Source organism: Alligator sinensis, unplaced genomic scaffold (assembly GCF_000455745.1).
Source record: "Alligator sinensis unplaced genomic scaffold, ASM45574v1 scaffold1253_1, whole genome shotgun sequence".
Classification (NCBI taxonomy): Eukaryota; Metazoa; Chordata; order Crocodylia; family Alligatoridae; genus Alligator; species Alligator sinensis.
Genome location: NW_005842944.1, coordinates 322713 through 349664, shown reverse-complemented (window position 1 = coordinate 349664; position 26952 = coordinate 322713). Strand labels below are relative to the sequence as shown.

The window sequence follows — 26952 nt, the reverse complement described above, 5'->3', positions numbered from 1 at the left end:
ACCCCCACCCCGCCCAATCTCCAATCTATGACCTGCTAGTTAAACAGAAACTAAGGGCTGAAAAAAGAAAGCATTTGCAGAAAAGTAAGGCAGATTGCACATTAGGTTTTTTTATTTGTTTAGTTCAATAATAGTAACCATGGAAAATCATTTTATTTACTGTTTAAGCATTTGACATTATTACTGTATGGATCTCTCTTTTTGGTTTGCTCAGATATTTTCTGAACTGGCACCTGCAAAATTTGTGCATTTAGGATGAAATTTTCATCTGTGCACAAAGCCTTTGCACGACTTAGGTCACATATGGAGAAGTGATACAGTGCAGAGGCTTCTAGTTGGTTCTCTGCACAGACGTGAGCTTCACCATCAGGGCCGGCCTGTCCTATACTGCAAAACCTGCGGCCACAGGGGGCGCTGCAGCTAAGGGACCCGCTGCATCCAGCCACTTGCCACTCCTCCAGCTTCATGTCTTGCTGCTTGCCACCCCTCCCCTCCCCCCAGCTTCTTCAGCCACTCGCCACTCCCTCCCCGCCACCGCTGGCTTCACATTCAGCCACTAGACATCCCCCCTCCCCCCGCTGCTACCAGTGGCTTCTTTGGGGGAGGGGGCCCCAAAACCATTTCTTGCAGGGGGCCCCAAAAAATTGTGGGCCAGCCTTGTTCACCATGTTACACGTGCAATGTTGTATATATTATTTAAGCAGCCATTTTAAAAGTTTGGTTCTAAAGAGCTGTTACAAACTGAAGCTGCACGGAGGGTGAGGTTACATGTTATAATTAGACCATATTAAGGGTATTTCAAATGGGAGTATCTTGCACGTTAAGGCACTTTAATAAGTACTAGGTGTCCTCGAAGCATTTTAAAGTTACGCCACTTTGGGCAAGGATTATCTTTGAATCGTGCTACCTAGCTCAAGTTACCTTAACTTCTGGTTGCTCCACTGAGATAAACAGACCAATTTGAAGTCCTCCAGCATCCCAGGAGGCAACATTCCCAGCATGGGCAAGCTGTCTTCTGGGACTCAATGAATCTGGACTGATGGCTGGGGACAGCAGGGCAGGGAGCTGCCAGGCAGTTGCAGGTGGGCCCAGCAGTTCCACACACACCCAAACTGAACCACAGCCACCCTCACCAGCCTTGGCAGCTTCTTGCCCATGAGGAGCTGCCAGATAGTAACTGGGCAGAGCTGGTAACTTGGCAGCTTCTTGCCCTGCCCCCACGAGGAGCTGCCAGATAGTAACTGGGCAGAGCTGGTGGGTGAGAGGGCAACCATAGGGGGCCAGCAGAGGTGTGTGGGATGGATTAGGGTACACAGGGGTGTCATAGGTTGTAGAGAGCCTGGGAGCAGGAAGAGACGGTAACCATCTCCCTCCTCCCCTGCTACTCTGAGCCCAGCCCCCTGGTGTACCTCCCAGCCCAGGAGCAAACAGGGAGAAGGACCACTGCTGCTCCCTGAAATGAGCTCAGCCCCTAGGGCAGGACAGGAGTTGCAGGTGATTGGAGAACTGGGAGTTTGAGGATAGCAGGGGGTCTCGGGGTGGCAGGTGAGTGGGAAGCTGGGGTGAGGAGGGACCTGATCGATCCAGACCTCCAGGACCTGATTTGAGCCACCAATGGGGGCAGTGGGTTCCAATCCAGGCCAGCAAGAGGGCTATCTGGGCTAGTGGTGGTCCTGTCCTGGAGCCTATGCTGCTGCTAGAGAGCTGGCAAGCAGGGTAGACATGGAACAGACTTGGCAATGCCTAGCTATGTTCCTGCTTGCCAGTCCTCTAGCAGCAGATCAGAACTGTGCACATCAGAGAGGGTATTAACCTCAAATATGCAACTGCTCACAGTGCATGCTATCTTTCACACAGCCTAACATTCCCTAGAGTTAGCATGTGCTAATTGTAACACATTAACCAAATGAAGAAAAAAAAAAGCAAACCTCAAAAAACAGCTTCATATTGTATCAGTAGATATAACATCCTGACCAATGTATTTCACATAGTGCCTAATACCATCTTAGTGTTATAAAGATTTGCTTCCTGTAGTAATTTCATAGATTTCATAGACATTAGAGCTGGAAGGGACCTTGTAAGATCATTGGATCCAGCCCCCTGCCCAAGGGGGAGGAAGTCAGCTAGGGTCAAAGGATCCCAAGCAAGATAAGCATCCATATGTTTCTTGAAAACATCCAGAGTAGGTGCTTGCACTACCTCTGGGGGGAGTTTGTTCCAGGCCTTGGGGGCTTGGACAGTGAAAAAGTTTTTTCTTATGTCCAGCCTAAAACGGTCTTGCAGGAGTTTGTGACCATTGCACCTTGTCATCCCCTGAGATGCTCTGGTGAACAGGTGTTCCCCCAGATCCTGATGCACACCCCTTATGTACTTAGAGGCTGCCACCAGGCCACCCCTGAGCATTCACTTCCCTAGGCTGAAGAGTCCTATAGCTCGCAGCCTCTCTTCATAAGGCCTGTTCTCATGGCCTGATCATACACATGGCTCTCCTCTGGACTCTTTCAAACTTCTCCACATCCTTCCTAAATTGTGGAGCCCAGAATTACTCCAACTACGGCTTCACCAAGGCCAAGTACAGTGGGAGGATGACATCCTGGGTCTTGCTCAAGATGCATCGGTAGATGAGAGCCAAAGTTTTGTTTGCTTTGCCAGATGCGGTATCGCATTGGTGGCTCATGTTCATCACGGTCAATCAAGACCACCAAGTCTCTTTTGGTGATGATGCTAGCTTATAGGCTTGTTGAGCCTATAAGCATGATGCGGGTTTTTATTCTCAAGGCGGAGCACCTTGCATTTCTCCATATTGAATGCCATCAGGTTTTCATCTGCCCACCTTGCAAGCCCATCAAGATCAGCCTGGATCACCAGCCTATCCTCAAGCATGGAGACTCTTCCCCAAAGTTTGGTGTCATCAGTGAACTTGGCCAGTCTGCTTTTGACACCAGTGTCCAGATCATTTATGAAGACATTAAAGAGTACAGGTCCAAGAACAGAGCCTGGGGGGATACCACTTGTCACTGAGAGCCATGTTCATTCAGTTCTGTCAACTACCACTCTCTGGGTCCGACCTCGATGCCAGTTTTCCAGCCAGACTGTGGAGTAGTCGAGGCCGCAGTTGCCCAATTTTTGCATGAGGACATCATGAGACACCAGGTCAAAGGCTTTGTTAAAGTCCAAATATATGACATCAACCTCTTCCCTCTTGTCCAGGTAATACGTCACCTGGTCATAGAAGGAAATGAGATTGGTCAAGCAAGACCTACCCACAACAAACCCATGTTGTCTATCCCTCAGAATGTTGCCTTCTGTTAGCCTGTCAAGAATGGTTTCTTTGATAATTTTTTCCAAAATCTTCCCAGGAACTGAGGTCAAGCTGATTGGCCTGTAGTTTCCTGGGTCTTCTTTCCTCCATTTCTTGAAGATGGGCACCCCACTGGCCCTCTTCTAAATTTCAGGTACTTAACCCGAGTGCCACGAGTTCTCGGATATCCTCACTAGTGGCTGCGCTATAATGTCTGCCAGTTCCTTCAGCACTCTTGGGTGCAACTTATCCGGACCAGCTGATTATTTTTAATATTGTACACTACAGGTTATTTCAAGGTTATTTTAAAAATTGCGGCACCTTATTGCCAAACTGGATCGATGCTCAATAATTAATTGCAAAGATGATGAGACAGACAACCCAGAACTCTTTGCTCGCTATTTGTTCAAAACAAAGGATTCTGTTAGAGAATCTATTTATAATTAAAATCATTCCCTGCGAAGAAATGCCTGAAGCTTCTCTAGTTTATGTGCAATGTGGTGGTGGTTTCTTCTACTAATTATGCCTTTGCAAGAGCAGAGAACTTCCCTTACATGGCTATAGCATGATTCCTGAAGAAAGCTAAGATGCTGCAGAATATGCTATTCTAGAATAGCTCCTCCCATGGACACACCTTCCTAAAACAAAAATAAAAATCACTACATTATAAAATGTTTATTCCATTCATAAAGTTTAGTGCAAGTAAAGTGGCAGAGTCTGGCCATTTTAAAGTATAGACTTTGTTTCCATACTGTCCAGTTCACTATGCAAAATAATTGAAGAATACAAAAAGAAACATACAAACACACAGTTCAAAGGAAAACAACGAGGTTGTTTGTTTCATTCTACTGTAAACATATATAATAATGTAGTTAGTGAGAGACAGTTCTTGCAATTTAGGAGCCACCTACTGTACATGAAACCCCTAAAAACTGGACTACAGTAGGCTGCACATCTGGACAAAGGTAGAATTTGTCCCTGTACGCCTCTACATGGACTACACTGAATTTGGATCAGAAAACAATTGAATAACAAGCAATGTGTACCACTTTGGTTTAGGAAGAGCCTAGTATTGAAGTAGTACTGGAATAGCAATTTGCCCACAGCAAATTACCAAGTTCCTAAAGCAAGGAGTGAATTATGGCTCACAGAGCACACTGCATTCCCTGGGATGCTTCTAGGGTTGCTCAGCAACACACTGTCCTTGGGACACTAAAGTTAGTGGGCTAGATTATATAAGACTACCTTTGGCATAAGGTTCTATTGAGCAAGCAATGTGGATGGATGGAGGAGTGACAGAAACTAGGCAGCTCTTAGAAGACGCCTAAAACAGACCTCACACGTTCTTTTTTTCTGAGCATTTTTTTTTACCTTTACTGAAGGTTATTTTCAGCACTCCAAGGCAGAATTCATTCTCTAAAGTTACAGTAAGCCTGTATGAGCATGAAAAAGTCACAGAACAAGACTAGTTTCATTTAAATGTATTTTAAGTTGAGAAGGAATCAAGAAGCAAAGCATTTTTATGCAGAGAGAAAAGTTTCAGAACTCTGCCAACCTGGTGTTCCTCACTCTGCCAGACCTTCTCTCAGAGAAAATGGTGCCCAGCTTTCACAGAGTAGTCATAATAAAATTTGTTTTTCAATCTGTCAAACTAGCTGCTAAGTATGCTGTTTTGAATGGATTCAATGTCTTGCATTTGAAAGCTTGTCTAACTCTATCCCAGCTATACTGTTGGTCCAATAAAAGTTATATCACCCTAAGAAAACCTTACTTCTCTCAGAGACACTTTTCTGTCTTTGTGGATAATTCAGTCCTTCCATGACAACATTTAAATACTTGAGAACCAGACTGGAAGTTATGGACATATAGCAAAGCAGCTAGTTACATAAATTATATATACAGTTAATTTATAAATATATATAAAATGAATAGACTGCTGTAAATATGAGGCCAGACTTTTGGTTGATATAATCCAGAACAACCTCAGAGTTATCTGGTACAAAACAGCATCTAATAGGCACATTCAGGTGATAACAGATTCAGAGGTACCTGGGCATAGGAAATGCAGATCATTGTTAACACGAGTATGAAATGTGTACATAAAAAATAGTAGGGGTATTTTTGCCTTCTGTCAATCAGGTTGCTTTACTTTCGTTTTGATGAGACCTGGATAATCTTGAGAAGCAAAGGTCTTACTCTGTTGACAGCCCCAGATGCTAGGAAAAGGGTAGAGGAAGAGAAAGATATTTTAAAAAAGTTTGCCTTTTTAATAAGAATGATAAATGGTATGAATCTCAACTGAAGGTTTGTGAAGTATATTGTTTAGCTACTTGGTTTCAATTAATGCTGTTATTTTAGGCAGATCAACACTGACCATTTACGTTACACAAACATTATCATTATAAGGAGTCATTTCCAAATGCTTACAAGCTTTGCCAGGCAACTTTTAACTTTTTGAGCTGAAACATGGTGTGCTTCTTTGTTCAGTGTGAGTTCAAAGTTCACTGGGTATTTCAGCCATTACTGAGAATGACAGGGGAAGGGAGGACCCACTCTCACTGCTACATTTAAAAAAACCCAAAAAACTCCAGCACATCAGAAAACTTCAGTGATATTCTTGAAAAGCCTGCTGTTTTTCGTTAGGTAAATAAACACAGATTTGGGAGCCTAATTTGAGAAATTCAAGTTTGCAAATGTTGGCCCAAACACCTAAACAATCCTGAGACACAACCGCCCTGCCCAACATAATAAAGCAGCTAAGTCTATCATTCTAGAAGCTGACAAAATATGCCGACTGTGCATCAGTCTTGTTATTTACAGTAGAATGCCAGCATATGGTTGCCCCCCACCAAGCCTCAATTAATTACTAAATGTTGCTTAGTTTCCTTGACTTGTATTCCTAAATGGTTTTAAAAGATGCCTAGTGAAGCTGAAGTTGGAGCATGAGTTTATATACAAATAAGCAGAGAGACAGTTGTACATGAATATATATTACCATAAATCTCAGAGAAAGGCCATAATAAGTGCATTTAGAAATAAATGTACTTCAGAGTAAAAGCCAACTCAAGAAAGAAACGCTGTTTGTGCCATTAGGGGGTACGTGGCAACATGTACAACATTCTTTTCTTTCTTGAGCAGATTTTTGTTCTGAAGTACCTTCCTCTCTAAATTCACTTGTGGTCTTTCTGTGAGGGCTAATAATAATTTGGTCTCATCTGAGCCTTGCAGTAATAAATGTTGACAGCCCCAGATGCTAGGTCCTTGGTGAGAGCATCTGTTTGTTTATTCAGGATTAAGTTAAACTACTTAGCCTCTAGGACAGTAAATCCACCTCTCCTATAGACCTTCTTAAGTGTACTAAACAGAATAATAAAAAAAAAATATTGCTGAGAGTTCAATTAAGAGTTAGATTCCAAAAGATTTATTAAGCTTTTATATTTAATTTACTTCGGGGGGGGGGGGGTGAAAATAAACTCACGGAGTCCCCAAAATTAAATATTAATCAATACATTATGGAGCCTGAAAAGAGAAAATAAGGGGATTGTGAGGTAAGGCTGCTCTTTATCCTGAATTTGTCACATCATGCCTTCACGTTGCAGCAGTCTCAGACCATTCATTCCTTCTCCAACTGGAGCTGTGGTGAAATATGTTGCCCAATTTGGTTTCAGGTATTTAAAGAGTGGACTAGAAAGCTTTAATTGTTATTTTCTCACTTCCGTTGATTTACACTGACTCCCCGATTTATTTTCATTTTCATATTATGGTTTGAAGATTTTAAAACAACACCCCTTTTTGTTAATGAAAATTTTTAATTCCTAATGCTGTAATATATGGCAAGAGACTCAGTGATCAGACTTCTAAACATAATTCCTCCTCCTTTCTCCACTCATCTCATAACTAGGGACCTACTTAATTCATGATTTTGCAGAAACCATGAAATTCATGACTGTCTGCAAAATCAACTTTACAAAACCACCTTCATAAAAACAAAATGCTGGCTCCCCCATGGCAGCTGCCCCTTCTTCCCTTCAACTCTGCCCTTCCCCCTTGCTCCCCCTCTCCCCAGGACCTCTTCACCAATCAGTGGTGAGGGGCTGGGCCGCCACTGGGAAATACCTGTGAAATGGGCTCTTAGTGCCACAAAATTCCTTTGTCTCATCAACAATTAAGTAGGTCCCTACTCATAACACTGTTGCTATATATTGGCAACATATACTCACATACCATACTAGGACCCTAAGCTGCCAGCTGTCAATACATAGAAAGACTATGCAACACCTATTAAGGGGATGAACAGTAAAATACATTGTTGAAGAGGGAACTTCAAAGTCTTCTACTAGACCTTGCAAATTAAACGATAGTTATAGATTGAAAAGTGAGACTAAAAAATGGCAGCCTGAGCTTCCATTTGGTCTCTCAAGAGACTTCCAATTCAAGTTTTCTCAGTTTATAAGACTAATGAAGCCAGTTTCTCTGTAAGAGCCACTGCTGATAAGTACAACTGGGAATTGATTGCCAAGTTCTGTTCTCTTTGGTTTGTACATCATCATCATACTGGTGATGACCATGATCTGGCATGTGCCTCCATATGGACACATGGTAGCTACAGAGGCTGCTCTACGATTGGGGCTTTAGTTATTAAATGATGGTAGAAATTCAGAAAAGAATCCTGCTTGCTAGTTCAGATGCACTGCTTCTGCAAAGCCAGCAGAGACAAAACTTGCAAGCATATGCAAAAGTTGGCAGGATTGGAGTCCAGCTGATCCAAAACAGAAAGAAAAAAACTGCAGTACAAGGGCAGTCAATAAGTCTGACCACTCATGTCTAAAAGTTGCACATGCATGCACACACTGAGAGCTTGAGGGCTTAGGCTGAAATTTTTAAACACGACTGGATGTTCTCCACACAACTTCCATTACAGGCAGCTCAGAAATATAGACAAGTGTGTTTGGAGTGTGCACCGCTATACTCAGGAGTGGATCCAGAGTGGAAGCAGAAGCAAAAATCCTCCCCTCCCCAACCTATCACTCCTGCTTTCTCTGTGGTCCTGGGGGTGGGAAAAGCTCCAGAGTTGCTTCTGCTTGCCCCCGCTGGGCTGCATGACAGCTGGGCTCAACTGGGGATGGAGAAAGTGGCAAAAGCACAGTGGGAAAGTAGTTTCTCCTTTCCTGTCCAGTCCCCCAGGAGCAGGTACAGGCAGGGGGAACCCCCCGCACATCACTGCTGCCACTGTCCAGTCCCCATCCCCAGCTAAGCCCAGCCCCCAGCTGGGGTGGGCAGAAATGACTTTTGAGTTTCACCTACCCCCAGGACAGAGGGGAAAACAACAGTGGCAGATGGGGGAGGGACCAAAGGCAGCGGGGGGAAACACTAAAGAGAATGGAGGGGGGATTTTCACATGGTTTAGCGACTTTAAGAAGTCCTTGCAAGCTCCTGAGTCACTCATGCCGGGGGGAGGGGTGAAGAAGGAGACTAGGAGCAGGGAGGCCCAGCCCCCTTTGGGAAATCCTGGATCTGCCCCTGGCTATATGTGTGCGTGTTTATTTAAACAGGAAACAAAAGGTGTGCCTGTATGACAGAGACACATCCATGCTAATATTGAGCCAGTCAGTACAAGTACTATCACTAAGAAAGATGCATCCACATGGTCAAACCAACCAACCAGAGTACATACCAACTGACTGCCCCAAAGTCTGTGCCACCATGTTGTCACCATCATCAGTCCCTGTGTTAGCACAGTGGTCAGGAAGTGGGACCAGGAGAAGCAGCAGTAGCAGACACCTCAGACCCAGGCTGGGCCATTCCAGTCTGCCCCTGGAAAACACTGCTGGCTTCAAGCACAGCTATAGATGCAGAGATCTGCTAACAGTGACATCTGACAGTGCTTCTGCTGTTTCAACATGGACACACATGGTGGCTTCCATGTTCCTAAAGTTAAATTCCAGGCTGTAGTTTTGTCAGGCTTGAGTTCTGGTAATTGGAGCATTTGCTGCTGTTTGCATGAATGGGACAATATCTATCACTCAAAGGGACTTGAGGCATTAAGTCTTTGGTATAAAATCCTCAGATTGGCAATAGGTCCTAGTATACAAGGCAGATCCTGACCCATCATCGCTTTCACCTTCTCATGTGGGGTGAGTCAGTCCCACAAGCAAAGAGGTGACTGAAGATTACCCCTTCCCTGCCAAATGCAACCAAAGCCCCCAGCTTCACAGGTCAGATCTAATGGCTTTGTGGCGTGGATCCAGCCCCCAGGCCATTGGTTGCTGATCCCTGTTCTAAGTTTAATTTCTGTGGCTGAAGATCGTTCTAGAGAGCTTTAACCAGGAGAGTCCCACCTCAAGCACCTATAGCTGGGGAGATGCAACCTAGAGTGCCTGTTCAGCTCTCAGACAGTCCTAGGCCAGAGCTATTCAGAAAGCAACTGCAGACAGGAGCTCACTGGCACAGGCAGAAACCTGAGTTTTTCCAGGTGAAAACACCACAAGTGGCATCCCAACCCTCCTTGGAGGCAGGGCTCTGAAACAGGGAAGGAAAGAGGAACCTATTGAGGTACCACTGCTAGGTGACACTGTGGATTCAGAAGTATGACAGTGTGGTGCCACCTGTGCAGGATGCAGCACAGCATTTCCCCAGCAAGTTCACAAAACAAAAATTATTGCAGGAAAAACATGAAATTTGGCATCATAACTGACAAGTCCTAACAGGAATAAACTATTCTACTTTGTTTCTATACATAAAGAGCATTTGGCTTTTAAATTTGAAAAAGAGGTGACAGCATATGAAGCACGAAGTAGATTGCAATCTCCGTAAACCAGGATGGCTGTTAGAAAGTTATCAGATTGGCAACAAAGGAGACTATTGTTCAATGTAAAATTACCTCACCCTAGCATTGCACTTGACAAAAGAACACTGCTTCCCATTGCAAAGAGACACTGAGGCAATATTTTTATCCATTTATATGGCTTGCTATGAGAGAATGAGGGAAGAGACAAACATACAGGAAAAGCAATTTTTGGAAGTTTTAAAGATTGGAACATGTGCTGGACTTACATAACCAGGTGGGAAATTCTCAAATAGCTATACTACAGCTCCAAATTTACAGTAAATATGCAGAAAAAAAGAGAACGAGAGCATATTTTTTTCTTATAAATAATACATTTAATTACAGCCGCCCAACAACACTGCGCAATAACATGGAAACATTTACAATTACAACCCAAAGCCTGAACTTCAGCAAATAAATAGAACAACTTGTATTCAGATGCAGTGTAAATTTAAAATGCTCAGAAATTCATTACTGTTTGTTGGCTCTTATGTTTAGAAGTGCAAAGTAATGGAAGAGTCAGAAGCAGCTTTCATTATCCAATGCACCAAGTTATTTTGGAATTTCAGTAATTAATTTTTCTGGTCCTATTTTTAACAGTAAAAACATTACTCTAAATATGCACATTTACAGGTGACCTCACTGACATGGTTTTGTGACTTTTCTACTTTTTGTTAATACATTATACACTTATAAAACCCTATGAATTTCTGGGAGCCTAGAATTTCCATTTCAAAGGGTCGTTGGCACCATTCAGGATGAAGCCATTGACTGCTTTTCCCAGGAGTTTCCCAGGGCTGCACATGTTTTTCCACTGGAAAAAAGGGCTAAATGGATGGAAAAGCAAGGCATTGTTCTTAGACATGAAAGCCACTTACTAGATGAGTTCTTCTTTTCCCCTCCAGTAGTACTCCTGATATCTACTTCATTAGACCCCCAAAAATCTGTTCAGGCACTGCATGCACTGAATTCAGACATCTTCCAATGGAAAATACTTTTCTAGGTGTTTTTTGTGATGAGGGCCATTCATATTTTTCAGTGAAGTGCCTGGAGCCTTTATGATAAGATATTACACTAAGGCATAGTTTCAGGTGGAAAGAGAAAATGTAAATGCTTGACTGCTACATCCTTCTTTTGCATTATTCTATCCACTTTGACAGAGAAGGCAGAAATGGTTTAAAAATCATAGTTAAAAGTATCCTTACAAAATCTATAAATGTGAGCCTTTGAAGAAATAAAATGCCATCACCATATAATAATATCTGGATAAAGACCTTAATGTAAAAAAATAAAAACTTTCCTTGATTTGAAAATAGTTTTTTGGAAACCAACCGAAAAGTCCCGAAGCAATCATCAGTTGAGAAAAAAGCACCAGTTATTTCCAGCTCTGAGAGGTGGGGATGCAGATGCAACAAACAGCAAGGCAAGACTCACAGGCAAGATGAGGTAAAGGGAAGAAAGTTTCCTGCATCTAACTCAGGGAGAAGCAGTCAGGTTTCCACTCTTAAACAGACCCCAGCACACTTCTCACTTCCCTCCAACAAAACCCTTCATGCCATATCCAGCCCCATCTAAGACTGCTCAATTCTACCAGAGACATATCTCAAATATTCCTCATTTTAGGCAATGTCATTCACTTTAATCTTCAAATTACTTCTATTCCACACAAGTTTGGTGTTCTCTAGTTTTTCACTGTTGAAAATAAATAATTGTGAACTAGAAGTTATAAAGAACATTACATGCATTAAAGGAAGGAATCCATTAAGACCTGAAGTTTCTTGCGTGAAAAATTTTGTAGGTGTTTCCACCGGTTCTCTTCTACGCATTGATCTCTGATTTTAGTCTCTTGGCAAGCTGCGAGAGATGCATGCAGAGCGGTACCTGAAAGCTTAGATGCCTTGTAATAGCCTAGGTGGCCATTATTCTTTCAGCCCCAATAGTATCATGAGTCTATACATTTGTGGGAGAGGAAGTCAAACAGATCTGAATCAAAGGCATTTTGGACACCCTATCTTATATTTAATAGTGTCTGAATTGTCACAATAATATTTAAATGCAGTTCTGTGTCAAGTATTTTTTTTAATTATGTGTAAAAGCTTGGGGAAAAGTAATGAAATAAGCAAGATCTGAGTGGGTGTTAATGAAAAGAAAGTGATACCAGAATCTTGTCATCTAGGGACTAACTGCTTTAAGAGCATAACCATTCAGTAACCTTGCTGAACAGCAGCTTTCATTAGCAGTGATTGGTAAATGTTCCTTTCACCAGTCTTTCTTATTTAGGTTCCATGCACTGATGATAGTCACATAACTGCATGTTTTTACTCAAATGGGTTTAATTCCAATATTGAGAAATTGTCTCTGCTGTGGCACAGCTTGTCAAATTATAGTCCCTTAAACGTCTCATTCTGTGACAGAGGGAAACAAAAAACAAGAAATAATGAATTCCCATACTTAAAAAAAGAAAAAGAAAAGGAAAGAGTAGACAGAGTGAAGGGGACACGCATTAAGTTTGGGGCAGGTGGGTGGGGTTGTGTGGCTCTCTCCAGATGTTACATATATCATGCAATTATCAGCTTAATTGTGCAACTAATTCAGACCAGCTACATATGCAAATTAATTATCACACTATAAAAAGTCCAATCAGCTATATAGTTGAAGCCAGAAAATATGAAATAGCTTTATAGCTGGTTTCTATCCAGCTTTAATTTACATGTGTAGCAGGGTCTCCCCCTGCAGCTAGGAGCCCCATCAGCTGACAGGGCCCCCAGCCACAGGCATGCACTATGTGCTGCCCGGGCTAGGAGTCCTCCAGGGCATTTTTACACATACTCTTGGGGGTGGGGGAAGGGAGAGTGCTTTAATTTAAAGCGCCATCACGTCACCTGTATTAGTGTTCCCCACAGTTAAAAACAGTGGCAGGGGCACTTGAACTAAAGTTCATTTTATGAGCTATAGTTCAAATGCTCCTGTTGCCATTTTTAAGCACAGGCATGCTGCTGATGCACGAGACGCAGGAGGCTGCTGGACTGCCGCGACTGCTGCACTTCAGCAGATTTTTCTGCTCCAACATGCTGGAATTCCAACATGTGACAGCAGCCTCTGCACTCGTATATGGGTGCCCCCTGAGTCCACAGCTGGGGGGTCTTTCAACTCCAGCAGTGCTCATGGGTGCTGCTGGGACCCAGAGCCCAGATGCAGGACTCTAGCGATACAGGACTCTAGCTCCCATTAGTTGTGGGATGTTGCCACAGCTGCGAGTCGTATCAGCTATGGGACCTGCAGCTGTGGATATTTTCTACTTGCCAGTGCAGGGGCAGCTTGTGGTGGCAACAAGATGTGATAGGCAGGGATCCTGGTTTTCTCCGATTAAAAAAAAATCCCCAATTTTTGGTTAAAAAAAAGTAACCCCAAATCCACATTTTTCCATGATTAAAATGAAACATCACTATATATGTATATTAATGGTGTTTCATTTAAATCATGGAAAAATGTGGATTTGGGGTTACTTTTTTTTAAAACCAAAAATTGAGAGTGAAAACCTGGATCCCTGGTGATAGGATCTCATGCTAGAGTCCACAATCATGCCTCCTGCCATTTACGTGTGGTAGGGCCCAGGAGGCATGATTGTGTGGATTATGCATCAGATCCTATCACACCTTCACCTGAGTGTCTAGAAGGGCCCTATGTGTGTATATGTGCACACATCTAAAATTGCAAGGTAAAATTAACAAATCGTTCTTAAGGTCCTTATGCTGTTAAACAGTATATATTGCATTTAAATAGTGAATCAATTCTAGGTACATATAATTTTTCACAAAGTTCTGTACTCTCCTGAGCTATAGACTGTGATATGGTTGGCGCCATGGTAACTATGAGCATATATATGCCTTAAAGAAAATTCAAGCCTTCTTGGATTCATGTGCACTATTGCCACAAATTGCTATCTAACCTTCCCCCTGTGCTTCCCAAGAACAACTCCTTTATACAACTTTAGGAGCTGTCATTCTTTAAAGGCAGAGAATGGCTTGGAAGAAGAATGATCTGGTGGATAGAGCCCTGAACTGGGAATCAGGACATCTGGTTTTGACTTCTACACTTGCTGAGTAACAGAAGGCAGATTACTGCCTTAGCTTCAGTATGTATAAAATTGAAACTATGTTTCTCTCTATGAACTGGTTTGAAATTTGTGGATGAAAGGACTAACTGGCGGTGCTGCAAGTGAGGAGTCAACAAGCAGCTGAGCTGCGCTGCCACCATTTGGAAGCAGCTCTGATCCAGCACAGATAAGCACTTGGCAACAGGTAAGAAGGAGGCTGCAGTAGGCAATGGGTCTATTTCTGGAAAGAGAACAGGAAAAAAGAGTGAACAAGCAAGAGAGTGAAGAAGAGAAATAAAAACATGATTACTTTACAACCAGTAAAATAAATTTAAAATTATACAGCTGAAGCCAATGACTTAGCTTCTCCTAAAAGAAGCTTTAAATCACCAATGGTAGAATCCTTAGAGGAAAATCTTCCTCTAGTAGAGTGTAAATATCACTTGTTAAAAGAGATAAGGCATCACCCCCTGTACACCATGCCAAGCCCACAACTCAGTTACTCAAGCAATCCCCTTTTGAAATGCCCTCACTCTTTACCCTAGAGCATTTTAAATAAGGTTGAGCCCTGCCACCAGACAAGTGATAATCACTCCCCAAAAGTTAAAATAAATTATGAATCAGTCTAACCCCCATACCTATTTTTAGTGCCTTCAACAAGCAATGCAGAAGCCACCATGATGATGGGATAACATACTTTTCTATAGCACCTTTAATCCAAGACTTTTGAAGCACTAGTAATGCTAAATCTCATAAAATGTATGTGAAGGAGGCAGATATTTTCTCTTTGAATGGACAGGGCATCTGAGGCACTCACTGAAAAAAGTGTTCAGTTACACAAGTCAGTAAATGAAGCCAGTTGCACTACCCAAAACTCCAGTTTGTCTCCTGCTCCAACCATGTTCCTTCTGTCTACATAGGCAAATGGTAAATAATTATTCCAGTACTTACACTGGGGAAAGGCCATGTGCTAGTATATGGGAGAAAGCTTTTTATGGGGAAGAAAGAAGAAAAAATAATGACTGAAAGGCATCACTTTAGTTTCATTTCCTGGTTCCAAGTGACCACATGACTGAAAGGCATCACTTTAGTTTCATTTTCTGGGTCCAAGTGCCCCCCAGCCTCTATTGTACAGTTCACTCCTCAGTACAATGAAGGTATCGATTCGCATGTCAGTGGAGCAGGCACACAGTGTAACGTCAGACAGAAGGCCTGGCAGAACTTCCAAGTGCTGCAAATACCACCATCTGATCACCAAAATAGTCCAATAATCAACACTTTGAGTACTGTGCCCAGTCTGTGTCATCCCATTTTAAGGAGGATACATAGTAACTGGAGACAATCCAGAGGTAAATGACATACATAGCTGATAAAGGGGTTGAAAGGTAAAGCCTATGAGGAAAGGTTGAGAGAACTAAATATGTTTAGTTTGGAGAAAAGAAGATTAGAAGGAAGTGGGACATGAAAGCAGTTTTCATAAAAGGCTGTCAAAAAAAAATGCAGAAAAAGTGTTCTTCCTTGGCACAGCAGGCAGGATATACAGCAATGAACGTAAACTACAGCAAAACAGGTTTACATCAAATCTCCAAAGACATCAGTAGAACAGTAGGACTATGACATTGGAACAAGATGCTTAAGGAAGTTATGGTGTCTCTTTCACTGGAGGTTTTCAAGAGCATTTGTCTGAGATGGTTTAGGAACAACGAATGCTGCATCAGCACAACTGACTGGGCTAGATGCCCCTATGATTTAACATTGAAATCCGGCAAAAAAGTCAAGCCATTGTTTTTTTTAAATGTTGGTACTTTACATTAACTTTATGACAATATTTTCCAGGCTGCTCTTCTAAATCTGTAGAGCTATAGAGCAAAGAGACAGTCATTTTAGTAGAATTGATAACCCCAGGCTTAGATTCTTCCACTTGCAATTTACTTTGTAGAGTATATCCATGAAGTATATCCATATTGTCAAAGGCCATTTGTAGATGTGCTCACCATTTTCTAAATTGTGTTAGCTGATTCGCATCACACAGTTCAAATTAAATTTCAATTTCTATTAAGGGTTCAAACATGATCATTGACCATCAGCCCCTTAATAGACCCAATGTGCATAACAGGCCGCTGTTTATAGGCTTATGCTCTTAGCATTTGCAGTTGGAGGTAATTAGGAGGTGATCATAAGCCTGTTTAGGCAGACATAACTCTTGGGGTAGAGGCAATATCTTTTATTAGACCAACTAAATAGTGGCAAAAAACCCACATTTTTTTCCACTATTTAGTTGGTCTAATAAAAGATATTGCCTCTACCCCAAGAGTTTTGTCTGCCTACGCCTTTAGACAGACAGAGTTACAACCAATGAGCCTATTTAAATGCTGCTACATTGTTGCAAACCTACTAACAGTATCAGGGCTAGGGACAGAAGTTACACAAACAGTTTAAGTGATCAGAAACTGGCTTAAATATGTAACAGAACAGATGCTCAGTGCACATATACCAGTTTCAAAATGGCTGAAACCAGTTTGAGATAAACCTGGTTGAATGCAGTATCAGACTTAACTAATTGAGATCAAACAGGTTTATGGAACTTCTGTCCCAAACCCCTTTCTGGTTTAAGTTAAATCAGAGTCCCCCAGCATCCCAGCATGCCCTGCAGCCCTAGGATGTGCTGTGTTGTGGTATCTGCTCCAGAGAGCAGGGCTAGCCCCGCCCCTCTGCTCTCTAGCCAGAGCAGGGGTGGAGGCATGGCCAGACACCAGCCGGCATTGACCAGGAAGGCAAAGGGGGCAGGGAGGGGGTTTATTCCCTCCTCCCCCCCTCAGGAGACCCCAACCAGGGTCTGCCTGGCCAGGGCGGAGAAGCCCCTGTCAGACATTCTCTCCCCCCACTGCTGGAGTGGTAGAGGGGTGTGGCCAGCCCTGGCAGCAGCCTCAAGAAAATGGGGGGGATAGAAAGGGGTTTAATTCCCCCCTCCCTCCCCTCTCCCACTGGTATGGACACCAACCAGGGTCTGCCTGGCTTTTCCCCTCTGCTTGTGGCTCAGCACAGCCTGGGACCCCCAGGGCCTCCTTCCCAGCAAGGGGGTGATGCCACTGTGGCTTCCCACCCCTGGGGCTGCGGTTTTGCTTGGGGCAGCCCAGGAGCAAAGGCCAGATTGGGGGGAGGGAAACAAAGTGGCCCTAAACCCAGGTGGGGACATGCACAGAGGGACTGTGGTGGCAGCTCCATCCTGGATATGATCCCCGCCCAGCAGAGGAACCCAGGCTGGGGAAGGGAAAGGGCTAGGAAGGGGCCTGAGGGCAGAGCCAAGCTGAGCATGCAGCTGGGGGAGCAGCTCCTGCCTGGCAGCCCTTTCTACCCACTGGAGAGCAACACCCAGGCTGGCCCCAGCTCCCTCAGTGGCATGCACGGTGTGAGCTTGTCCCCTCAGCGCTATTACCTGTGTCCCCCGGGCTGCTGCGCACTGAGCTGGGAACTCGCTGCTGATTCTTCCCCTACCTGGTGGCTGCGGTGCTACGTACCAGGTGCGGGGCGCTACCCCTCTGGCTTCCCCACCTCCATCAGGGGGCCCACCCTGCCTGTACTGGTAGTCCCTGCCTGTGCTGCCAAACTGCAGTCAGCCATCAGGTGGGTAGATGGTGGTGGAAAAGCCATAGAGGTATATGGGGCTGTGCTGTGCTGCCAGCGCTGGGTAGGGGAAGTCAGCAGTGCATACCCAGCTTGGCACCCAGAGGCCAGTAATAGTGCTTGGGGCTGAGGGGATAAACCCATGCCATGCAAGCTACTGCAGGAGCTGGGGCCAGCTTGGGCACTACTCACCAGTGGGAAGAATGGGCCGCCAGGCAGAAGCTGCTCCCCCAGCTGCATGCTCAACTTGGCTTGGCTCTGCCCTGGGCTAGGACCAACACATTTGAGCCCCTTTCTTGGCCCTGCCCCCCAGCCTGAGTCCCTCTGCTCAGCGGGACTTAGGTCCAGAATGGAGCTGCTGCTGTCACAATCCCTCTGTGTGTCCCCACCTTGGCTTGGGGCTGTTTTGTTCTCCTCCCTCCCCCAGTCTGGACTTTGCTCCTGAGCTACCCCTAGCAAAACCCTGGCCCCGGCAGCAGGGAAGGCACAGTGGGAGCAGGGCTCTAGGGATCCCAGGCTATGCTGAGCCATGAGCAGGGTGGGGAAAGCAGGGCAGATCGTGGCTGGGATCCCTGCAGGCCAAAGTGGGGGTTTAAACCCTTCCCCAGTCACATACAAGTCTGCTGGGGCCTAGCCATGCCACCCTCCCCCCAGCTCAGCTTCCCCCCAGCCTGAAGAGAAGGGAGGGCTTGCTCTAAGCGCTCTCCCCACCCCCACACCCCTTCTATCCTGAGACACTGCAAGCATCTGGCTGCATTCCCTGAATCAAAAGTGAATGTCTATTCATTTGCAAATTGGTTCAAATTTGCAGGGTAGAGCAATCTGCAAAGACTGTGTCAATTCAAGGGGTGGGTGGTGGAGCTGAATGTTTGTACTTAGTCCTAAAGTGCTGTTCCAGAAGCCATAATGGGTGCAATTGACCTGAGTGTTATGACCATCTCAGCCAACCTGTTGCATGTGTGTGGGGTGGGGCGCAAGGGAATTTGTTCCCTTCTTCACAGACCAGCAGCCTGTGTGCTTAGGCAGGCCTGAAGGCTTAGTCAGGATACTGATACTTAGTCAGTGAAGTGTTGTTGGCACAACTGACTTTGTAAAGGGGTTGCTTTGCATCTGATAGCCTCTGTTGTGTTGTAAAAACCCAGTTGAGTTTCCCTTGCTGGGGACTGATATTTGCTATGCTTATCTGCCCAGTTTCTAAGTACTTTTTTTCCCTAAAAGCTACTCTCTTTATCCATGTTAATTAATACAGTTTAAATTGCCTAGTTCAGACTGCCTTAGTTTGCATTAATTTTAATCTTCATTCAATGAGGATCAGTTAATTCAGACTGGAGCAAATTTTAATTCAGACTACAGATGTGTATAGTGATGGCTATAGTCCAGAATAAACCTAGAAAAATTTAATGTCTATACATGGCCAAAGATACTAAATAGGGAACAAGAAATCATTAATGTTTCCATTAGAACTCCAGTAGACGCATAGTACAGGAGCATGTGTAACCTGTCTCCAATATATCTATATGAAATGTCTTTTTCATTAATCCCATAATAGGCAGAACCTGGAAAGGGAAAATTGACTTCCTAAGAGGTGTTTTGATTTTAACCACAACTCCTTAGAAGGACCAGAAAGAGGCAAAATTACGTTTATACCTTTATGTTATACACAGAAACCTACAAAGGATTTTTTTTCACCCAAAACAAATTAAATAAAAGTATGTGTGACTGATTATTTTGCATTAAAAGTTTCAGTATTGTTGTATTCCGTTATCTCTTGTGGAAATCTTTCTGGGCAACTGAAAACCTGAGGAAGGCTATCTGGTATCCAAAAGCTCATCTATGTTTATCCCAACCATTCACTTGTTCCAATAAAAGAAGTCACCCACAAAAATCTCCCTCTCTATTTCCTGGATGATCAAGACTACAACATCACTACACTACTACCACAACTCAAGATGGTCCTTTAACAGCTTCACTTTCAGAACCCTTGAGGAACAATGCCACAAGGATTAGGTCTCTCTGTCAATTCTGTGCTGAGCCAAGGAAACTGGTTTGACCAGTTTGCTGGTGGCAAAAGGCTACTACCACTTGGCATACTGCAACTGAAGAGAATCTTGGGCAGTCTGTAAAAGGATACTCTCTCTCTCTTATGGTAGAAATTAATTCAGTGTATTCATACTTATGGGTCAGGCAATAATAAAAAAATCTTTAGCCATATTAATATTCCACTACAACATTCTAACTATATACGATAAAGGATGTTGTACATGTAACGAAAGGTTGAAAATAAAGTTTTGTGTATTTCTCAGTTATTGAAATGACTTTAAATGGAGGAGAAAAATTGGTAGGGTAAGCAGAATGCTTCCAACCATTGCAACGTATGGTCCAATTTTTAAATAGTTCAACACAGACAGCCAACCACCTATGTAAGTTCTTCTGTCTTCATGGTGTCTAAAAATAAATGACAACCTCTAGGTCAAAACTTCCATGATAACTAATGATCTAGTAGGCTGAGAACTCTCTTCTCACCCTAAGCCATCCACTCTTCCAGCTGGTCATTAGCAGACAGGAAATTCCAGATGAGGAGGCTACTACTATTTAAATAACCTTGTGTGTTTTAAGGAAATACTTAGATTGCTTCTGACTTAATCCTGCCTGTAACAATTTTAAACCTTGTGAGCTGGCTCCTATACGCTTTACTCAGGCAAAATTCCCACAGAGGTCAGTGGGAATTTGTCTGCACAGACCATGAGACTTCAAGCCCACATAACCAGAACATTTTGTGTTGTTAGACTTGAAGAAAAATAGTTACTCCATTTAATTTTTCTTCAAATAAGCCAATTCTGTCCTGGCATCCAATTTTTTCTCACTATAAAAAACTATCTTTAGTTTCAATCTAAAATTCTCTCCTGCCTTCTTAAAAAAGGAAAAATGCAACTTTTATCTTAATAACTACAAGATAAAAGCAGTAAATTTAAAACTAAAAGAAAACAGCATTTTTCTTACAAGCTTTGGCTCAGTTCTGCTTCCAAGAAAAGAGAATATCATTATCAAGCATCAGTTACTACTTTTTTTTAAAGAGAGTCTTTTCATAGAGAAAGAACCCCCCCCCAAAAAAACCCCAAAAACAACTCACTTACAGACTAAACTTTAAAACTCCTGATGAAGAAGGTGTTACAGAAGAAGGTGTTACACTTTTCACACAAGTTTAATGCAAAACCTGAAAATTCTCTACTTAGCTGTTTCCTTGCCCACATGCAGCTCTTTTCCTCCCAACCAGAAAGTTTCCAAACTGTTCCAGAACACAATCAGAGCAGGGAGTCTTTGCTCTTAATCCAACTCTCAAACATGATTAAATTAGATTTCAGGGATTTACACACACAGCTGAAACATAGATCAGACTTATCTAAAGACGGGTACGTGTGTTCAAGGAATCCAAGTGTGGCTGTAATTTCAGTATGAAGATTGTATTTTACTTAATGCTTTTGCAAGAGAAAAAAAATCCCTTCAGCCTCAACAACTAAAGAGGTCTTGCCTTGTATAATGAGTCCAGTACGTCATACTTCACTGAGAGGAGCTCTCAGAGGCATCCTTAGGCTTTGAGTGGCCAGGTAACAACTCAGTGAGATGGCAGCTGAGTGAACCTAAATAATAAGTGGTTGGATATGAGCAGAGGCAGTAGGTGAGGAGTGGCAAGTGCTTATGATTTTTCAGAGAACAGTTGCATGGGCTGCAAACTGTATATGTTCATGGAAGTGGTCAGCTCATTCAACTAGCATGATTATTTAACTTGTAAAATAAGACAAATGAATAGGCTATACTGACTGGGGAGGCTGGGTACAGGAAGAAGAGAAGAATGATTTGCTCATGGTATAAGAAAGTCAGAGAGCAAGTGGCTAGTGAACAATAAAGTCTGCCCACAGAATAAGATAGCCTGTTCTGAGTGGCAGCTAGGTACTGATTTGTGAATGGAGATGGTGACTGACAGGAAGTGGGAATTAATAAACAAACAGTATTCAAAATCGCAGATCTGCACCGAAAAGGAAGTTATCTATAAGACCTCTTGAAGTAACAGAGCCCCTGGGCACTAATAGGTTTGTATAAATCAAATATTATTTCTTATTTCTGCTGTAAAGGACCATTTTTGAATGATCCAAAGCAGTTTAATAATTCAATGTGAAAAATTGTGCAATAATCCTATTTATCAGTTTCACAATTTTACAATTTTCTTGCTTGTATATATCTGATTTCACATAAGGCAGGCGCTTGAGCACTGAGTGTTGCTTTACAGAATGGCATTGTGTTCTAATGTATGAAAACATCAATTGAAGGAAATCTCCTCAGGGAGGATGAAACTCACACCTCCTGCATCTCCACATTTATCTGCTTTGCAGCTGGTAAACTTCTGTTTATTAAGTTTACTTGCAGGGATATTTGCAGGGTGACAAAGACCTCCACAACAGTTCCGTCTTTAGAGATCTGCCCAACTCCTTAATTAAGCTGAGAATAGATCAGATCAGAGTCATGCCCCACAGTTGCCTCAGATGTGTGCTTCCATATTCAGTTGTCAGGTAGTATCCACTAAAAATATTTGCCACCTATGTGTAAAGCTCTCAGTAGCCATTCAGGATAAGGCAATCCTTGCTCAGAACTCAAAATCAAACCAGCAGACAGAGAGAGATTAGGGGAAGGGAACAATAAGCAATTTAACTGATAATTTATTGCAAGCAGTACAGCAGAATGGATCTTGCCCAGGTACAAACATTATACTTTTACCGGTATAAGTGATGGGAAACTGGTCTACTATACCTGTAACAGAACAGAAGTTTGGCACACAAAAAAGGTTTAAAAAAGGTTTAAAAAAGGTGGAACTTGGCCTAAAATTTGCCCCCCACCCAGGATGAATGTGTGTTCTGTTCACTACTGATCTAAACTATGCTACTTACAGAAAACCATGCAACTTGTATCGATTCCAGCTTGGGCTTTTTGAAGGTCTGTACCTAGCCTAAGAGAAACTTAAAACACAGATTAGCCAGGATCCCTCTGAATGAACTCTGGAGGCTGCAATGCACAGAGGGGACTGTGCCTAAGCAAGCATGAGTGACTGTTTGAAAATTTGCTAAATAGATAAATGGTGGTGGAGGAGGTGAAATATGTCATGAGAGACTTGGAAACGATCCACCTGATTGACTGAGATATTGATTTTCATTTAGTGTTTTCTTAAAGAGTAAGAGCCCAATCTGCCTTTATATGGGCAGCATTAGACTGAGACAAAACCAATAATTGAGGAGGGGATGGAGGTGGAGGGGTTGTTGTTACTGACAAAATGAATAAGTGGGGGGAAGGGGAGTGCGGGGGTTGTTATTACTGAATTTCTTTCTTATCTCTGCCTAGTCTCCTAAAAAAAACCCCAAACAGACAAAAAAACAAAAAACAAAAAATCCCAGCTCATACAGGAACTCTGAGTACAAGAGACTTTTATTTCTCTCTGATACGGATAAAAAGAAGGGGTGGCCTGTGCCTCAGTGCATATCTCCTGGTTGAGACCAGTTTGCTGGGTATCATTCACCATGATTCCCTTGGTCAAAACAGTCACAAGGAGCATACCAGTATACATAAAGAATTATTTATCAGGGGTCCAGGAGTATACAATGTGCAGTCCTTTCCTATCCAGAAGATAAATTTCCCTCAGCAAGTCCATCTTTTCTTGAGATGCTGTTGACAGGATCTCTCTTCTTCAGTATATGCATCAAAAGCAGTGATAATGGATTTATTATTATTGTAACATATTATGTGGACCGTTTTATTTAAAAGCAGCTCCTGGGCATTGTGGCCTAACAGAGAGATGTTCTCTTTGGCACAAAAAGAACTCTCTCATATATTCTGATCGTTCTGTGCATTGGAGTTAATTACCATTAAAGGGTCATCTTCTGTAGCAGTATCATCACTAACATTTTTTAACCAAAGTTACGATCAGATGGATCATTATTTTGTCAGTTCAGTAAATTAGGTGACTCTGGACCTATAGGTTTAAAACATCCTCTCATTTTTGAGGATCCAGAATTGAGAAATAATTTTGTTTCTTAGCAGTTGTTAGGGTGTTGCATGCATCAGTGTTTGGTGGCAATGCTAAGTTGGGATTTCTGTCTTGTATTTGTGCAGCTAATGAGACAACCCTATTTTTTAGTGGGTGCCACTAAAAAATAGGGAAAATAGGGAAAATTTCTTTCCCCTCTGTTTTGACTGTTCATTTTGTTCTCAGACATCAATATCAAAGCTTCCAGAAATTCCATGATTGGAATGTTATTTGAATATAATATTTTTATTTCTACCAGCTCTGTTTATGTAATTTGCAACTTTATGCCATCACTTCTTTTCAAAACATAATTTTACATAAGGTTCATATGTACAAACAAGTTATGGGAATAACGTGGTTAAAACACAACTGTGCTACCACCAAATGCAGGAACAGAAGAACAAAGCAGCACACGTGGAAGAGCCGTCACATAAGAGGCTTCTCACAACCTTTCTAGCAAGTTATTATCCCTGTAATGTTGCTCACACAGATGGCACCAATATTTGATCTGGCTCATAATCTACCAGTGGTCACTAATCTTGTCTGCTTTCCACTTGCTTGGTTGATTTTACTTTGCATTATACCTACAAAATTACTAAACTGGATGAAACTGACAGTGACTTGAAGCAGTAAAACAGTTCTTATATATAAGAAAAAAAAAAGCAAAAAAAGGGAATTTCTGTTGTCTTCTGCTATTCATTCTTAAGACTCAAAAATGCTGATCCTGAAATTATGTTCAGACAAGCAAAGCTCCTCCCTTCCCACCCCCCTCCAAAAAGTGGGACAGTTATTTTATCTACTAAGCTCTAAATACATTATTTTAAAAGCTGCAACCAGTAACTTATGACATTCCCAGAAGAACCAAGAAATAGCAGGTATTTGCCTTATTAGTAGTACAATGTGCCACCCTCCGCCCTTTTTACTTTTCAGTACAAAGAAATCAACTTCTAATACATCAATTCAAGGTCTGCATTTATGCAGTTTCTACTGTTAATCTCTAGGAAACCTCCACTGAAACATCCTGACGTGAAAGGTTAACTTAATAGATCCTTGTTCCAAGATGACAATAGAAACTGCAGGGTCTGGCTTTACTTTTCATGAAATGGAGGCTAGTTCTAGTCATTGTACTATATATAAGCTAACCTATATCTCAGTCCAGCCTTTGCGTCCAGATTGCTTGACTATAATAGGCTAGAGGAGGTGACAAGCAGTTGGAAAACGTGATTCAGTACAGCAAATCCTGTCAACAGTCAATCCAATCTAGTGGAAGGAAAAAAAAAGCAGAATCTTCAACCATCCCCAATAATGTTCCAACCCTATTGTGTGCAATTATATATTAGGTTTGTGGTCTGAGGGGATATAAATTCCTTCTCATCCCCTTTAGGATTATTATTTATGACCTGAAGTATATTTGTTTTAATTTAATTATCCTGGTCTTAGCTGTCAAAAATTATCCAGTTTTTAAAAACACAGCTACAATATTTTAGTTCCTCAACCTCCTGCAGTAATGAATCCCCTAGTTCAGTATGAATAGCAGAAATCTGTCAGATAAGTTCTGTGGGCTCTGACTGATGCTTCCTTCAAACTGGCAATATATTAACATGCTGTGAGGGCAAGGATTTGAATAATGGCATTAAATGTAAGTAGGGGCTATTGATAGCTTCAAAACTGCTTGCGTGTATGAACTGGTTATACTGACTGGTTTCCAGGTATGAAGCAGAAACCTTACAGAGAGTCAAAAGAACCACAGATGGGGGATGCTCTCATTTGATACATGGAGGGAAAACAAATAAGTGCAGTCTACATCATAAAATTTACTCTGATTCGTAAGTAGTTGTGGCCTTAAAACAAACATTTCCCCCCAATAGTAGTAATAACAACAGCTTTTCTCTGGTATGTGTCCATAAAACACAGTACACAATGGAAAATCATTGTACTAAGTATTGCAAACGCATAAGGTTCCTTCACGAACCAACTATGGGATGTTCAGAAATAGCTTTAATTACTGAGAGAAATGCTAGTCTAGGCTGTTAAACCTTCATCTATAATCCCTCTTCTCCTCAATCCCATGTTACCCACTGATATTTCACCTTGTCTATATTCTGCTAGCACTAGGCTGAGTTTTGTAAGAAACTGAATACACTCATCAGTATGTCTTCAGTGTTCTACAGTTGTTTGTCGAGGCATCTATCTTTTTTCTATGACATCAACATTTTATTATGATAAGGAACTGATACTTTTTTGGCATTCATAAATGGGTTTTCCCTGACTCCTCTTCTGGAGTGATACATGAACATCCCTTTATAAGAAAAGGAAACGTTTGTCAGAAAGTATAGATTCGTTTTATACATGCTGAATTAATAGATGGATCACGAGCCTTTTTTCATCCCTCGCTCCCTATGAAACAAACAGGTAAACATGCAATTTGATATGCGCATTCCTTGAATCCAAGATACAGTTAGAATTAACTAGAGCAATTTAAAAAATAATAATTGCTAAAGCATGATTAGTATTCATGTGTGTAACTGCTATGTTGAATAGTAATTAAAGTTGCTTTAAGAACAACACAAGCAAGGCTATATCTAAAAATATTCTTATCTCCAATCCATTTCAAGGCCTCTCTTACACTGAAAAGGCCACTTTTTGATTCTTTTTAGAACTACATTTGCTTAGATTTCACTACCATAGGCACACATGAAATGATAATTTCCTCAGGGTAGGAGAGATAGGTGCTCCATTGTACATGACACATATGCATAGAAATAAGGCCTGCCTTGGTATCGCAGGTTAATCCTTAGTTCTTGCCTAGCCATCATGCCTTTTGCTGTATCCAGCACCCTTAAGAACCATACATTAGTTTGTATATTGCCAAAAAAATTATTTTAATGAGACAGGAGTTCCCAAGCCTTTAGGTAATTAATAAGTTACATACGTAGGTGAATTTTCAGATGTTTTTGACATGAATAAAAAGGAGAGGGAGAAAGAAAAACTAACAAATATTCACTGAAGAGCACACACAAAAAAAACCCTACCAG

At 42.2% G+C, this 26952-nt stretch overlaps 1 protein-coding gene and 1 long non-coding RNA gene across 7 annotated transcripts in view; one reads left to right on the top strand and one right to left on the bottom strand.

Annotated features, from left to right (window-relative positions):
- Nucleotides 1–19563, top strand: part of LOC112548121 — a 23917-nt gene extending 4354 nt beyond the window's left edge. The window contains exons 2-3 of the long non-coding RNA XR_003091935.1: nt 14325–14428; nt 19397–19563. This is a non-coding gene — a long non-coding RNA (uncharacterized LOC112548121). The remainder of the gene's footprint in view (nt 1–14324; nt 14429–19396) is intronic.
- FARP1 (FERM, ARH/RhoGEF and pleckstrin domain protein 1) overlaps nt 1–26952 on the bottom strand; it is a 319651-nt gene that overhangs the window by 179927 nt on the left and 112772 nt on the right. The window contains exon 1 of one of the 6 annotated variants that reach the window (XM_025192555.1): nt 5351–5510. The exons of the other annotated variants lie outside the window; for them this stretch is intronic. Coding sequence (XP_025048340.1) covers nt 5351–5374 — 24 coding nt within the window. The 5' untranslated portion in view covers nt 5375–5510. Of the gene's footprint in view, nt 1–5350; nt 5511–26952 lie in introns of those variants that run through there. 6 annotated transcript variants of the gene reach the window in all.